Source organism: Gossypium raimondii, chromosome 10 (assembly GCF_025698545.1).
Source record: "Gossypium raimondii isolate GPD5lz chromosome 10, ASM2569854v1, whole genome shotgun sequence".
Taxonomy (NCBI): Eukaryota; Viridiplantae; Streptophyta; class Magnoliopsida; order Malvales; family Malvaceae; genus Gossypium; species Gossypium raimondii.
In genome coordinates, this window is record NC_068574.1 from 39,112,495 (window position 1) to 39,128,098 (window position 15,604).

At 31.5% G+C, this 15,604-nt stretch overlaps 1 protein-coding gene across 2 annotated transcripts; it reads left to right on the forward strand.

The window, feature by feature from the left end:
- Positions 1-7,312: 7,312 nt before the first annotated feature.
- LOC105777505 (pre-mRNA-splicing factor SLU7) lies at positions 7,313-11,486 on the forward strand. Of its 2 annotated transcripts, none has more exons than XM_012600817.2 (9): positions 7,313-7,495; positions 7,610-7,886; positions 8,665-9,093; positions 9,215-9,350; positions 9,445-9,744; positions 10,316-10,532; positions 10,791-10,894; positions 10,983-11,051; positions 11,135-11,486. In XM_012600817.2, exons 2-9 carry the CDS (start codon positions 7,735-7,737, stop codon positions 11,210-11,212), a joined length of 1,485 nt encoding a protein of 494 aa, XP_012456271.1. In that variant the 5' UTR covers positions 7,313-7,495; positions 7,610-7,734; the 3' UTR covers positions 11,213-11,486. The 2 variants fall into 2 exon arrangements, with proteins under 2 accessions (XP_012456271.1, XP_012456272.1); XM_012600818.2 differs by lacking the exon at positions 7,313-7,495 and adding an exon at positions 8,434-8,540 and having other exon boundaries at positions 7,737-7,886.
- The last annotated feature ends 4,118 nt before the right edge of the window (positions 11,487-15,604 follow it).

Genomic DNA, 15,604 nt, shown 5'->3' on the forward strand with positions numbered 1-15,604 from the left:
ATAAAACAATTTCGATTAAGCGAACATAAGAAAAACTAAAGTAAAAACTAAAAAGAACTGAAAATTAAAAAGTAGGAAAATATTGTTTAACGGCTCCCTAGGCTAAATCCCTTGGTTGACTCCCTTCAAATGATGTTATAATGAGGTTTATATAGGCTACAATTGAGGGTTTTTGTAACACCCCAAACTCGCCTTAGACGTTACGGCCGAATCTGGAAGAGTTACATTAGTTTGTTTATGGCCGAATCTGGAATATTTACATTAGTTTGTTTAAAAACTCTTGTTTTAACCAAACTTAGTTAAGTGTTTCAAAAACATAAAACTTGCAGAACTCTCACAGACATTCAGAAAAACTTAAGTTCATAAACACTTATTTCAAATGCCAAAATCTATTTCAAATTTGTTTGCTTTGAAAATACCAATTTTGAACAAATCTTTTCCGATTAATGCTAACATTAGTTAAAAATATTTATTTACAGAAAAACACTTAAGGGTTTACTTAACTCGCAGTGGAAAAATGTTAGAGTTTTAATTTTGAAAACCTGAATTCAATTCGTTAACCCGCGTGATTTTGCAGTTTTACGATCGAAACATATCAAAACAGACGAAACAAAAACACAACCCAAAACCAGATTACAGTCCCAAAAGTCCAAAAAAGTTACTAACGTAAATCACCATAACTAATTAGTCGTGAAAACAATTTGAGCTCCCGCATGTCGTCCAATCCTAAGTTAGAAGATCACTTGAAACATATTAAACAAATGAGTGAGCTAGAAGCTCAGTGTGTGACTTAACCCACGTACATAATTTTCTTACTACAACACGCACAATTGCAAATATCAAAATAAAGTTTTATTTTTAGTATTCACATATGCAAAAAACCATATCTAAAGGTCATATATCTAGAAACATTTGTCAGATCAAAATGTCATATTTTCATAATCATATATCATAATGAAATTCTTAATTACAAAATCAAAATCTCAAACACATTCTTTTATACAGAATCAGATGTATTTCATAATCAGATACAAATGCAATCATAGATCCTACCCCTATTCGCTACACATCAATTCCGTCCAACCAATCACACCAAATAGGACTACAAGAGTCCATCCATCCAATCACACCAGGTTGTGTTAATATGCCAATCATAATAGTGCAGTTGAACTGCCAGACAGATATTGTAGTTTAACCGCCAAAATTGCAGTAAAACTGCCAGAGAAACACTTCCTCCATCATATCCAAAACCCACCCCAATGCACATGCACAATCATAATAACATACGTACATATCAAATAAATGGTATGACTTGCATATCTAATCATATATATATTTTTAGATCATAGCATATCATATTACATAGTCGAATTGGATAGCTTATCAGAATAGATAATAGAATACGTAAAACAACACATAGTTTGCAAAATAGTCATGCTTAGCTCACGTACCTATTTATTGCAAAACATAACAAAATTTTTTAATACTTATCGAAACATATTTAACATACCTTCTACACTTACTCGTGTTTGCTCACTGAAACTTATACTTTTCTAGGCCTACATAATGCCCACGGTCACAATTTCTGAGTCCCCTAATCGGGCCTAAAAATTGGCCCAAATGCCCACACAGTCTAAAAAGCTAGCCTGTGTGGTGCACACGATCTACCCACACATCCCACACACCCTACATGATTTCACACGGCCTATGGCATTGGGCAGTTTCGAAGAACAACCCAGTTTCAGAATTGTATCAAGTTTCTAATGAGACTTTGGGTTGATTTCACACAACTAATTGATATTCTGATTAACCATACAAAAGAGCACTTCCAAATTCTACACATGGGACAAAAACAAATCAATTAACAACATGAAATAACCTAAATTCCACTTCCTTTTCTTAAAAGAACTCAGTCCCTAAATGTACACACGAACACTTACTTCACAAGAACATCATCGAGACAATGACTACTCTGCTGGAGAATTTTGATTTTCACACCCTTCGTCTATTATAAACCCATGAAAACACTTATCACAATGTAGAAGGATAATTAAACATTAGTTACTCAAACTTGCTCAAGAACAAACTAAAACTTAATAACAAAATAATATAGCGATACTTACTTACACAAATCTTGGGTGGCGACTGAATTTAAAGAGTCGAAAAGTTTAATCCTTCAACAACTTAATGATGGCAAAACAAAAATCCATTAGAAAGACAAACAAAAAGGAAGAAAACTCCAAAAAGAAAAGAAAGAAAAGAATAAAGGGAAAGAAAAGAACGTGTGAAAAAGTGGGGAATGGACGATAGAATTGAATGAGTGAAATTAGGAGATATTTTGGGAATAGTTTTCAAAATGAAAACTACCCACATCCCACTAACCTCACTAACTCCCATCAACCACATCAATCTTTTTTCTTTTGAATTATTAAAACAAAATTAATAATAATTATTTTTCCACTTTGTATATGCAGAGTTTCAAACATAAGACCAAAGGGTAAGCTGAGGTCTTACCACCAATAGACTCATTCTTGTCATTAGTTGAGCAAAATTAATATATAAGCTAGATGTTCAAAGATAGGGATTAGAACAAAAATAACAAAAAATTCAAAAGAAAGATTTGAACTCAAAACCTCACACACACAAGCACAACACTTATCCACTGAACCAAATTAACACACTTGACATATTTTCACAATTCCAATTTCTTATAACCCAATTTTCTGGATATGATAATTTTAAGTGCCTAAAACATCCTTGAATTAATTAAGGTTTTAACGGGACAAATACGCCCCTGACGGCTGTCAAAATGCAACTAAACATATATAGATTTTCATCATGACGTCAAAGATCCTCACATTGCGAAGTCGACCCTATTTCAGCCTTGGGTGCTTCAATGTTTGATGTCGTGATGATGCATGTTGGTGTTACGACACTGGTGTCGTCCTTTGTGTTCTTTGACCTAAAATGGCACCCTACACACTCAAATAACCTATTAGTCGTTCTCGAAGCCCGAGTTGGCCGAATAGGTCGTCAAAACACTAAAAGTGTGTAAAATGCTAATTTTGCAACAAAATGAATCTAAGCTAGTAAAACTGAAAATGCAATAAATAAACATAAAACGGTTGGAAAACAAGCTCGTTAAGTGTAAAAAAGACTCTGTGGAAGATCAACGAGTTGTAAATTGAGACTTTGAACTTTACACGATGCTGCTCACATGATTTGTGGAGAATCCGCAACATATGGAGAATCTCAACCATCAGTAAAGACATCCAAACAAGTACTTGTTACCTTTTAGACCCTAATGGCATGCAATAATCATTTACGAAGTTCACACAAGCCTTAAATCGGTTCTCGTATCCTTTCCATCATTATAACATTTCCATATACATGAACATAATCCGATTAACAATCCATATTCATTCCAAATGTATAATTATTCATTCTAGGCACATATACTATATTTTACAATTTCGTCTTTTCAATACGAACCATTATCATTTTACAACAACTCAACTCACAAGTAAAAATTAAAACAATAATAAAAATATATTAAAAAAATTAAATCTCATACAAACTTACCTAAACAAAACAAAAACAAATCGACTCTAGAGACTATTCCGCAATTTTTCCTTATTCGTTTATCTTCTAGTTGATTTAATTCTTAATCTATATAATAATTTTGATTCAATTTATCAATTCCAAAAATTTAATAACATAATATGATATGCATGGACCTATTTTCTTTCCTTTTACAAAACCCTAAAATTTTTCATTTTATTCAATTTAGTCCTTAAAACCAAAACAACTATAACTTTCACAATTGAATTTCATTTTCAGTCGATTTCAATTATAACCTTCTACAATCCTCTACTATCAATTTCTATCAAAGTCTCATGACAGTTTTACAATATTTTATTTTAGTCCTTATATTCAAAAACTAACATTTAACTTTACAATTTAGTCTATTTTCATTTCTAAGCTTATAAACTAACTTATTAATACCAAAATATTCAAAAATCAATAATGACAACATTTTGAAACTTTAACAATTTCGAAAAATAAAAAACGATTTAGCTAGATTGAGTTACATCGATCTCAAAAACATAAAATTTATGAAAAACAAACTTTGATTACACTTACATGCAAGGTCGAATGTTTGAAGGTTTCAAACTCTCTTTTTCTTCTCTTGTTTCTACGAGGGAGATGATGAATAGGAATAAGGGATAACTTTCTTTCTTTTTTAATTGTTTTAACATAATAAATATAATAATATACTATTCACTTATCATCATTTTAATTCATCTTCCTACCAACCATTCACCATGTTTTTGTAATAGCTAAATTGTCATTTAAGCCCTCATTAATATCATTTTAGTCTTTATGAAACTAAAATTCATAACAATTAACTTTTTTGATTTAGTCCTTATACTTTAATTACTAATTGTTCAATAAAAATACCATGTCAAAAATCAATATGACACTATAATAAACTCGTAAATATTATTTAATAATATTAGTGAACTTGACCTTCAGAAAATGGAGTTTCGAAACTACTGTTTTCGATACCACTGAAAATAGACCATGATAATGGTTGGCTTTAGCATCAAAGTAAAAATCTTCATTTTTTGCAAAAAAAAAAAAAAATAGCCTCCATTTCATCATTTTGGGATGTAAAATTTGTTTCAATATCCTTTCACTTCCTTTTAATCGATGCTTGATAAAGTTTCACTAGATGCTCATGTGTACGAGTACGTGACCAATGCCCTTTCATACCATATCGGTAACATATATTTTCAATAACCTCTGAAGGATTATTTTGACCATATTTTTCTTTCCCTTCATCATTATTCTTTTTCTTATGGTTAGAAGTACCACCATTATGACCACCACGATATTGGTTACTAGCACATCCTCCATCACGTCTCCAACTACTTCCATGGCCATGACTGCTGCCGTGACATCTATAGTTTCATTTTTCATAATTGTTATGTATTGCTATATTCATTTCAGGGAATATAACAAAACCAATAGGTTGAATTCCATGTGTTTTCATCAATAACTCATTATTTTGCTTAAGCACTAGAAGGCATGAGATAAAGTTGAAATACTTTTTAAAACCCTTTTCAGGATACTGTTGTTGCATAAGCACATTAGATGCATGAAAAGTTGAAAAGGTTTTTCTAACAAGTCCTTGTCAATTACTTTTTCTCCACATTATGTTTAATCGAGAACTAATTTTTAAAAATTCTTATTTGTATTCACTTACGGTCTTAAAATCTTGCAATCGTAAGTGCATCCAATTAATGAGCTTTAGAGAGTATTACCCTTTTTTGATGGTCAGACAATTCTTTTAGACTATTCTACAACTCAAGAGGGTCTTTCACAGTTAGATATTCCACTTTTAATCCTAAGTGTAGATGATGAAATAAAAATCATTGCTTTTGCCTTGTCTTGATTAGATGCCTCTTGGTCTACTACAATTGTATTCCCTAAGCCTTTAACATCTAGATGAATTTTAGCATCTAATACCCATAATAAATAATTCTTGTCTATTATATCAAGAGCTGCAAATTCAATTTTGACAAGATTCAACATTATTCAAGCTAATATAAAACAACAAAATAATTAGAATATAAAATATTACATAATCAATAAAGCTTCAATAAAATTAACATGATTACTAAAATTAATAAAAGTTAGCACTAGAAATATTGGAGACCTTATAAAAGTTTAGCCGAAATGACTATTAAAAATTAATGAGGAATGACGGCAAGTATAATAAGAGATATTATGTAAAAAGATTAAAATGTATGCATCATACTTTTATGAAAGAAACATGTGTAGATTGCTATTTTAATTTCATCTAATATGTAAATGCAAACTTAAGAAAGCAATATGCATGTGCAAGAACATAAATAATGCAACATAATACAAGATTAAAATTGAATTTACAATTAAAATGCCTTTAAAAATAATACAAGTTTCAAATAAATTACTAAAACATCAAAATTAATAATAAAACATTTCACCTACATCAACAAGGTTGAAAATAAATGAAGAAAAAGAAGATTGAAATATTTGATAAATATAATTTTACCGATGCGTATTATATAGAAATATAATTATAATAAGGCCTTTAAGAAGGAAAGTAGGAAGTAGTATAAAACATTTTATGATACATAAATTTAAATCAAAAGACAAATGAATTTTGATTTTAACTAAGATCTTTAAGTAAATTTGTGCTTATAATATATTATGAAGTAAGAAAATTATAACAAGAGAGAAGAGTAGAAAACTAAAAAAAAACATTCAACTTTTACTTTAGGATACCAAAAGCTTATACATGCCCTCTATTTATAGGGCCTCAATCACCATAGGTTACAAAGCTCTAATAAAGATAATTAAGGTACTCTATAAAATTTTAGGGTTTACAAGAGTTAAAAAACAAATTATTAAGGTTATGAGAGTTATATGGACATCCATTTTACAACATTATTTACAATTTTATCATTTCATTATTAGTATTTAAAAAAAAGGTAAACTGCACCCAATGTCATTAAATTGTTAGTAAGTTTACGTTTTGGTCATTCAACTTCAAAAAGTAACAAATTTGTCACTAAATTATTCGAAAGTTTTCATTTAAGTCATTGAACTATTCAAAAATTTTTATTTAAGTCACTAAATTGTTAAGTTTTCTTTTTAAAGCCCATCTAGGGAGCTCTAAGAGATGATTCAAAGATCAGTATGGTGGATCCCATCAACGAGTAGAAAAACATACCTTAGATCCAAGTTGATTTGACAGTCAATGTTGGAGTTCGAAGAAAACATTGTTTGGATTTTAGTTCGTAGATTCATGATATTTAAATTTGTTTCAAAAAAACAATTGAACTATAGAAGAGAAAAGAAATAGGAGCTTTTGGTTGGTGTAGATAGTACGAACAGATAATACCATACAACAACGATTTTAATAGCCTAATGACTTAAATGAAAACTTTTGAATAATTTAATTATCATTTTGTAACTTTTTAAAGTTGAGTGACCAAAACGTGACTTAATAATAATTTAGTGACCGCCTAAACAATTATTACTTAAATAAAAAATTTAAATTATTTTTTATAGTTAAATAAGGAGAATTATTTTTTTTTTAGTTGGAGACGAAGGATAAAATTACTTAAAATCGAGCTCAAGCTTTTATGCTTGTTTTTATTATTGGATCAGGAGGTGATTTACTATTTTTATAATAAGATCCCTCTTTATTTTCTTTTTTACACATTTGTCGGTTTATATATAAATAAAAATTATAAAAAAGTGGGAATGGTGATATTCGAATAAAGTAATATAATCGGAAAAGGAAAACGTAACCCTTTCTCTTCGATTAGGGGTTTTTGGGTGCCAAATCTACTCGACTTCTTCGATTGAATTTGTGAAATTTGATCCCAAATCCCTAATTTCTGCTAACGTTTTCTTGATTCAACCATGGCTACTGCATCAGGTATGTTCTTTATTCCTCCCCGCAATTTTCCTTTCTGTTCCTTTCGATACCAAGAAGAAAAAAAAGCGGCCTTTAGTTATAATTTTTTATCATTTAATTGTTTGGGAATTTCAGTGGCATTTAAATCAAGGGAGGATCACCGGAAACAGCTAGAATTAGAAGAAGCTTGAAAAGCGGGGCTTGCACCTGCTGAGGTCGATGAGGATGGAAAAGAAATTAACCCTCATATTCCTCAGTATATGTCATCGGCACCTTGGTATCTTAACGCTGAGAGACCAAGTTTAAAGCATCAAAGGAAATGGAAATCCGATCCCAATTATACCAAATCTTGGTACGATAGAGGCGCAAAGATATTTCAGGCAGAAAAATATCGAAAAGGAGCCTGCGAAAAGTATGTAAACCTTCTGTTTGTTCATCTATTATCTTAATACATACTTGCTTGCGTAATTATCGATGCCTTTTTTCGCGTTTTAATTAATACATGCAAATTCTTTTTTTTTTTTGGTTCGTTCGATAATCCTTTTAGCATTTGGGATAGAAAAAAGGAATTATAATTCTGATTATTGAACCTTGACTGATGCGAGAACCCTCAATTGGAGGTTCAAATCTAATGCAGTATATCTTAGTGCTAAGGCAGTACCTTTTTATTGTTTCTTTGAATTCTTCCTGTTTAGTTTACATGAATGGGGTTACATTTTTGAATTGTTCCATTTGGTAGCTTTGTTGTAACTATGGATTCGAAGATAGGTGTAGTGTTCTTTCTCCCTTATGAATATACTAATTAAAAATTAAGTATGCCTAAGTGCTAGGGTAGAATCCTATCGAGACATGTTTATAGCTAACTGGACAGGACAAGACTCGGTGATAAGACTTCTTGTTATCCTATTAGGCAATAGTTGGTTTGTGCTAACGAGATAGAAATTCATTTTTTCTTTCAGACGCAAGGGGTTGAATTAGCTATGCATCATGAAGAAAGCATATTAATTGGCCAAGTTGGAAGTCAGAACTTATCTCTGTAGCTTATACCCTCTATAATTTTTATATGGTAATAAATAATTTAAATGACACTACAATAACGGTTTTCTTTATCCATGCAGTTATAGTTTATACTTAAAGCTCTGATTATGCCATAATTCATAGTTGATGAGTTCTTTTTCTTGCTTGTGTAGTTGTGGAGCCATGACACATGATGCAAAGTCATGCATGGAGAGGCCCTGTAAAAAGGGGGCAAAATGGACAAATATGCACATTGCACCTGATGAAAAGATAGAGACCTTTGAATTGGATTATGATGGCAAGCGGGACCGATGGAATGGTTATGATGCTTCTACTTATGCTCATGTGATTGAAAGGTATGAGGCAAGGGATGAGGCTAGAAGGAAATACCTGAAAGAGCAGCAGTTGAAGAAGTTGGAGGAAAAAAATAGTAAAAATGATGGAGAGGGAGAAGGAGGAGGAGGAGAGGATAGTGATGAAGATGATGACGATGATGAGCTGAAAGTTGATGAAGCTAAGGTCGATGAGAGCAAACAAATGGACTTTGCTAAGGTTGAGAAACGTGTTCGTACCACTGGTGGAGGGAGCACTGGTACTGTCAGGTACATCTGTTATAGTGACCCTTAGCTTTATCTTTCTTTTTTACTCAAGTCTGTTTCTAAAGAACAAAACTCTGCAATATAAATAAATTATTCTTACTTCGTATTTCCCTTTTACTTTTAGGAATTTGCGTATCCGGGAAGACACAGCAAAATATCTTTTGAATCTTGATGTCAATTCTGCTTATTATGATCCCAAAACTCGATCTATGCGTGAAGATCCTCTTCCTGATGCTGACCCTAATGAGAAGTTCTATGAAGTGAGTTTTGTGCAAAAAAAATTTCCTTTAATTGCTTATATATATGCCTTCAAGCTATTTAAATTACTAGACTTCTTTATTTGTTACTTTTCAGGGTGATAATCAATATAGGATGAGTGGGCAAGCTTTGGAGTTCAAGCAGCTCAATATCCATGCATGGGAAGCATTTGATAAAGGTCAAGATATTCATATGCAGGCTGCTCCATCTCAAGCTGAACTCCTCTTCAGGAATTATAAGGTCATCAAAGAGAAGTTGAAATCAAAGACCAAAGATACCATTATGGAAAAATATGGCAATGCAGCGACTGAAGAAGAGATACCGATGGAGCTTCTCTTGGGGCAAAGTGAGAGGCAAGTCGAATATGATCGTGCTGGCAGAGTTATAAAGGGAATGGTATGTATGAAACTAACTTTCTTCTTGTTATGAATAGTTTTTGGTTTTCTCTTTCTGTTGCTTCATTCATAAGTATTCCTTGTACATAACTCCAATCTTTTCACATGTTGATGTTGGTTGCCTCATCTTTAATCTGCTTTGTTAGGTATGAAATTCATAAATACCTCCATTAAATTTGGTGCCTTAAGGTTTTGGTATTTTGCACTTCTTGTTAAGGGTTTATGATGTCTTCATGTACCTGCAAATATCAATGCGAGCTGATATATGGAAACTGTATTTGAGTAGTTTTGTTTGTAACTCGTCTGAAATAAGCTTCTTAACTCTGATGAAATTTATTCAGTGCTGCTTTTTAGGTTTATAAAGTTATATGAAAGTATTAGTTTAGTTATGATTCATGTTTTTAATTTTAAATAAGTTATTTATTGAAAATTGGGAGCTTTTTAGAAGTGTTAAAATTTCATTTTCTTCAATTTTTTTTTCTGTATATTCGTGTTTTTAATTTTAAATAAGCTATTTAATGAAAAATTGAGTGCTTTTTAAAAGTGTTAATTTTTGTTTTATTCCCCTGTAGGAAACATCGCTTCCAAAAAGCAAGTATGAAGAAGATGTTTTCATCAACAACCACACAAGTGTTTGGGGTTCATGGTGGAAGGATCACCAATGGGGCTACAAATGTTGTAAGCAAACAATTAGAAATAGCTACTGTACTGGTGCAGCCGGGATTGAGGCTGCAGAAGCAGCAACAGATTTGATGAAGGCTAATATTGCACGTAAAGCAACATCTGAAGGTGGGTTCTTCATAGAGTTTGCATGGATACTTGGAATTAATGCTTTAAGTCCAATCTATTCCTAGTTCATATTGTTGCTGCAAGTTATTATGGTTCACATAGAATCTTCTAATAGAAGTCTGGATGGTGAGCTAGCTTCTATCTTGCATAAACTTTAAAGAAAATGCTGTTTTTAGTACCACAATTTCCACTACAAATTTAGTACTTGATTTTATTCCTTGCATCTCTATTCTGATTTGGTTTCCAACTTGATTGCAGATGCCCCTGCTCCTGCAGAGGATAAGAAACTTGCTACTTGGGGAACTGAGGTTCCTGAGGACCTGGTTCTTGATGAAAAACTTCTTACTGAGGCACTTAAGAAAGTAAGTATGGTGTAGAATGTCACTTTTTCCTGCTTGTGTACCAAAAAGATCCTGCACTAATGTTACTGTTCATGTTTGTGTCGGACAGGAGGATGAGAGGAGAAGAGAGGAGAAAGATGAAAGAAAACGCAAGTATAACGTCAGATGGAATGATAAGGTAATGCCATGATAGTAGATGTTCAGTGCCTCTTTTGTAGGGTTATTTTGTCATGTTACTAAAACACGTGATGCCTTTTGTAGGTTACTGCTGAGGAAATGGAGGCATATAGGATGAAAAAGGTACACCACGATGACCCCATGAAGGATTTCTTGAATTGAAAAGGTAAATGTAAGAGCAAAGAAAATGGATAATGCCAATCAGCTTTGTGGTTGTCACTGAGTTGATGAAAATCATGTCTTTGTTTTGTTTGTATAATACACTAAAAGTATTAAATTAGGTTCCAGTGACAGATGGTCTTGGCTTCTTGTAAATTATGACCCAACCTGCGTCCTTTTGCAATACGATCATTTAAAATTTCTCTAACATGTAGGAGCTTGAAAGGTTTACTTGTATTTTATTTTTTGGCAATCAAGACTCCAAAGTGACTTGGTACTTAGTGATGTTAATGAGTGGGTCAGATTGAAATAAATTAAGTTTGTTGAATAATTATTTTTGTTTATTAAAAGTTTGATTTGGTTAGTTGAGTCTGAAAGGAATTTAAAATTTTAGAAATATTTTATATTAATATTTACATATTTAGACAGGTAAATTTAAACAAAAAATATTTTTAAATAATTGATGTAAATTTGGATTATCTTATCTCAAATCTTTGCTCGACCCTATTTCGCTCCTGCATTAAGTTGTCGAACTTCATATAATTTGGTTTTCTTTATCATTCTCCAAGCATTATTGCTTTGAAACGACTGCTTGGATCTCTCGTGGAAATCTTATAACACCCAAGCACAAAGCACATGAGAGGCATATTGTATGTTGCACACCGAAGAAAATTTAGAAGATCCATTTAGGTGTTTATGTACACTATATATAGAGAAGCTTTATTTGTAATTCATAATTCTTACTGAGTACAAATCTTTAACTCAATTGTCTTTTATTTATTTATTTTTATATAAAATCTAGAATACAAGCGCTTGAATGGATTAAAGCGCAGATCATTATGACACTAACCTTTCACCCTTGCAACCTTAAAATCAAAGTAATATTTAGTCTTTTATTAATATTTTATAAACTTATATATAATTATTTTCACTCACTATGTTATAATCTAATTTTAAGGGTATGATAAATTATTAAAGCTTTTCATTTAATTAACAATAAAATAATCATTTTTTCAAAATTCAAAATTTAATGTTTTATTAATTTTGGTAACTATATTATCTTTTAATTTAATATATAATTTTCAACAATGAAATATGATAAATAAATAGCTATTTATCACTTAATATTGAAAATATTAAAGTTGATTTTATTTTTAAAAATTTTACTTTTGAAATAAATTATTCTCATTTTATTAAGAATTAAAAATTCAAATTATATTTTTCAATTTTATCCAAAACTATTTTAAAATAAAATAGATAATATCATGTTAATAAAATCAAAATTATGGAATAATGAATTTTTAAAATATTTATTACCATCAAACAAAATAATTATATATAATGCTTAATTTTTACTAATGTATCAAATAGTTTTATAATATAAATTCAGTTCTTGCAAAATTCAGGTGCTTTATTTTTATTACTTAAAATTTTAATTTATCGACACACCCTTAACTTCACAAATCAATCAAATATCAATTTAGTTGAGACAAAGTCTAAAATACCATTTTTTTTAACAAACAACAAATATTATCGTTAGTAGATATGTCCATGAGTCAGGTTAAGCTAGGCTTATGTATGATACTAGTATACTTCATATTTGTTTATAGACGAATTCAAGATTTATTCTACTTGGATCCTGTTTGATGTACTGTCAGTCATATCTTCTTACAGCATCCGCTCTAATGCCTAAGACAACATTTTCTCAGTTGGACTTAATAGACGATATATTAATCTTTCAATCAATTTGCTTTCCGATTAGGCTAAGGACATGTTTAGGTTCATCTACTAACATAAGTTGTCTTTCCATATTACGATCTGGCCACATGATACCGCTTAGTATTACTTAAACATTAGATAATTAGTGAGCTAATATTTGCTTCCATTTTGCTTTGCATGCAAAAACCATTGAGGACAATATACAAAGGGTGTTAATGTAATTCATGAATAATTTTATTAAACCAATCTGTTTGAGAAAATACAAGTGTATATAGACAAAAATACTACACTTAGGATAATAGATCCAACAGTCTCCCACTTGCCCTAGTGAAGTAGATGAGTCATGTTTCACATCTCATGCCCTTCATTTGTTTCCTAAAAATTCTCTTGCTAGCAGAGTCTTGGCAAATGAATCCATAGAATTTGTCCTCAAATGTGATCTTTGACTACATCCACTATTCCATGAATCACTACTGTCTCTCTTATGATACTTTCTATCAATGTGTTTTGTTATCCTGTGGTTTCTTTGGTGTTTAGCTATATCCGCATTGTTATAGTGTCATAGATTTTTCCATACCACATATTTGACCCTCAATAGTTAAGTTAGCTATGCAACCCTGCTTGACACATAGCTACACGTGGACTCACCACCTAGGATAAAGACACAGCTGATGTCAAATTCATCGGATCCCGATATGTTTGGAAGTCAAAATCAGTATATCCGATAGGAGTGAGATCCCCTCTAGAATATACAAGCATATAATCTCTCATTCTCCGTAAATACTTGAGTATATGCTCAGCTTCTTGCTAGTGTCTTGGATTGGAATTTGCCTAATATTGACTCACCAACCCTACTACGAAACAGATATCTAGACGTGTACATAACATACATTAGACTTCCTACTACAGAAGTGTAAGGAAAATTTCTCATGATTTTTTTTTGCTGTCTTAGGATAGTCCTCCAAATAGAGATGAAATCTCGATACAGAAGGTTGAGTTTCCTTTGTAGAATCAATCATTTCATAACGTTCTAATATCTTATCTATATATGAAGCTTGTGATAATGCTATCACTTTGTTTTTTTGATCCCTTAAAATTTGAATTCCTAAAACAAAATTAGCTCCTCTCAATTCCTTCATGCTAAACTATTGAGTTAACAATAGTTTAATCGATGATAATGTCCCTACATCATTTCTAATGATTAGAATGTCATCGACATATAGAACACGAAAGATCACACCATTCCTCCCCAGTACGTTTCTAAACACAAGGTTCATCTACGTTTTGCTCAAATCTAAAAGTTTTGATTGCTTGATCAAATATTTGATTACATGAGCGGGATGCTTGCTTAAGTCCATATATGTATCTAAGCAGTTTAAAAACTTTATGCCCATTTCCTTTAGCTGTATATATGGCGGGTTTCATCATATAAATGTTTTCTTCAAGATAGCCATTCAAGAATGTTGTCTTGCCATCCATTTTCCAAATATCATAATCGAGAGCCGCCGCAATGGACAACAATATGCAAATTGACTTGAGCATTGGTACTAGAGAGAAGGTTTCTTCGTAATCGATACCTTCTTTCTGAGCATAACCTTTTGCTACAAGTCTAACCTTGTAAGTTTCCACTTTTTCATCAGCATTTCTTTTCTTCTTGTAGATCCACTTACACCTTATGGGTTTTATCCCTTCTGGAAAGTCTATAAGTTCCCACATTGAGTTGGATTGCATAGAATCCATCTCAACTTTCATAGCTACTTCCTAGACTTTAAATCAACACATTGCATTGAATCATCAAATGTCAGTGAGTCATCATCTTCCTATTCAAAAGACTTAATGTTTAGAACACTTTCTCTAGATTGGAAGAATTTGAGCCTGCGAGAGACCCTCCCACTGCGACGAAGCTCCCTATGCTACTAATCGTTTGCAAGTCTACAATTAGGAGTTTGTTCTAGAACTATTACTGTAAGACTTTGTATATTTCCCAAAAGTTCCTCGAATAGTTTACTTCGAGGTTTAAAGTTATTCATGTAACTTTCCTCAAGGAAAATAGTATGAGAGGACACTTTTACTGTTTGGTCTTTCGTGTTATAAAAAAAAAACTGCCCTTTGTTCCCTTAATGTATCCTAAAAACATGCACAATTCTGTCCGTGAATGCAAATTCCTTGCATCTTTATCCAACACGTGGGCTAGGCATCCCCAATCCTTAAATGATTTAGACTTGGCTTCCTACCATGCCATAGTTCGTATAAAGTTTTATATGCGACCTTAGTTTGTACATCATTCACAGTATAACAAGCCATTTCTAAGGCATTGACCTGCCACAATTTGTAGTATAACAACCCATTTTTCAATGGTGTCGAAAATAGTGGTTTTGAGACCATAATTTTTGACATGAGAATCCATAGTTATATTTAATTAATATTTATGAGTTAAATATAGTATTATAGTGACATTTGATTTAATAGATTTTATTGATTGGTCAGTTAGTCAAGGTACAAGTGGTGCATACCGAAAGTGTGATTTTGAAAAATGAGGTATCGAGACCTTATATTCATAAATCGAGCTCATAAATATTATTAAATATTTATGGAGCAATTATATAAATGGATTCAAGTTTGATCTACAAACTTTGATAATTTTATAGTTTATTAAGGAAAAAGGACTAAATTGTA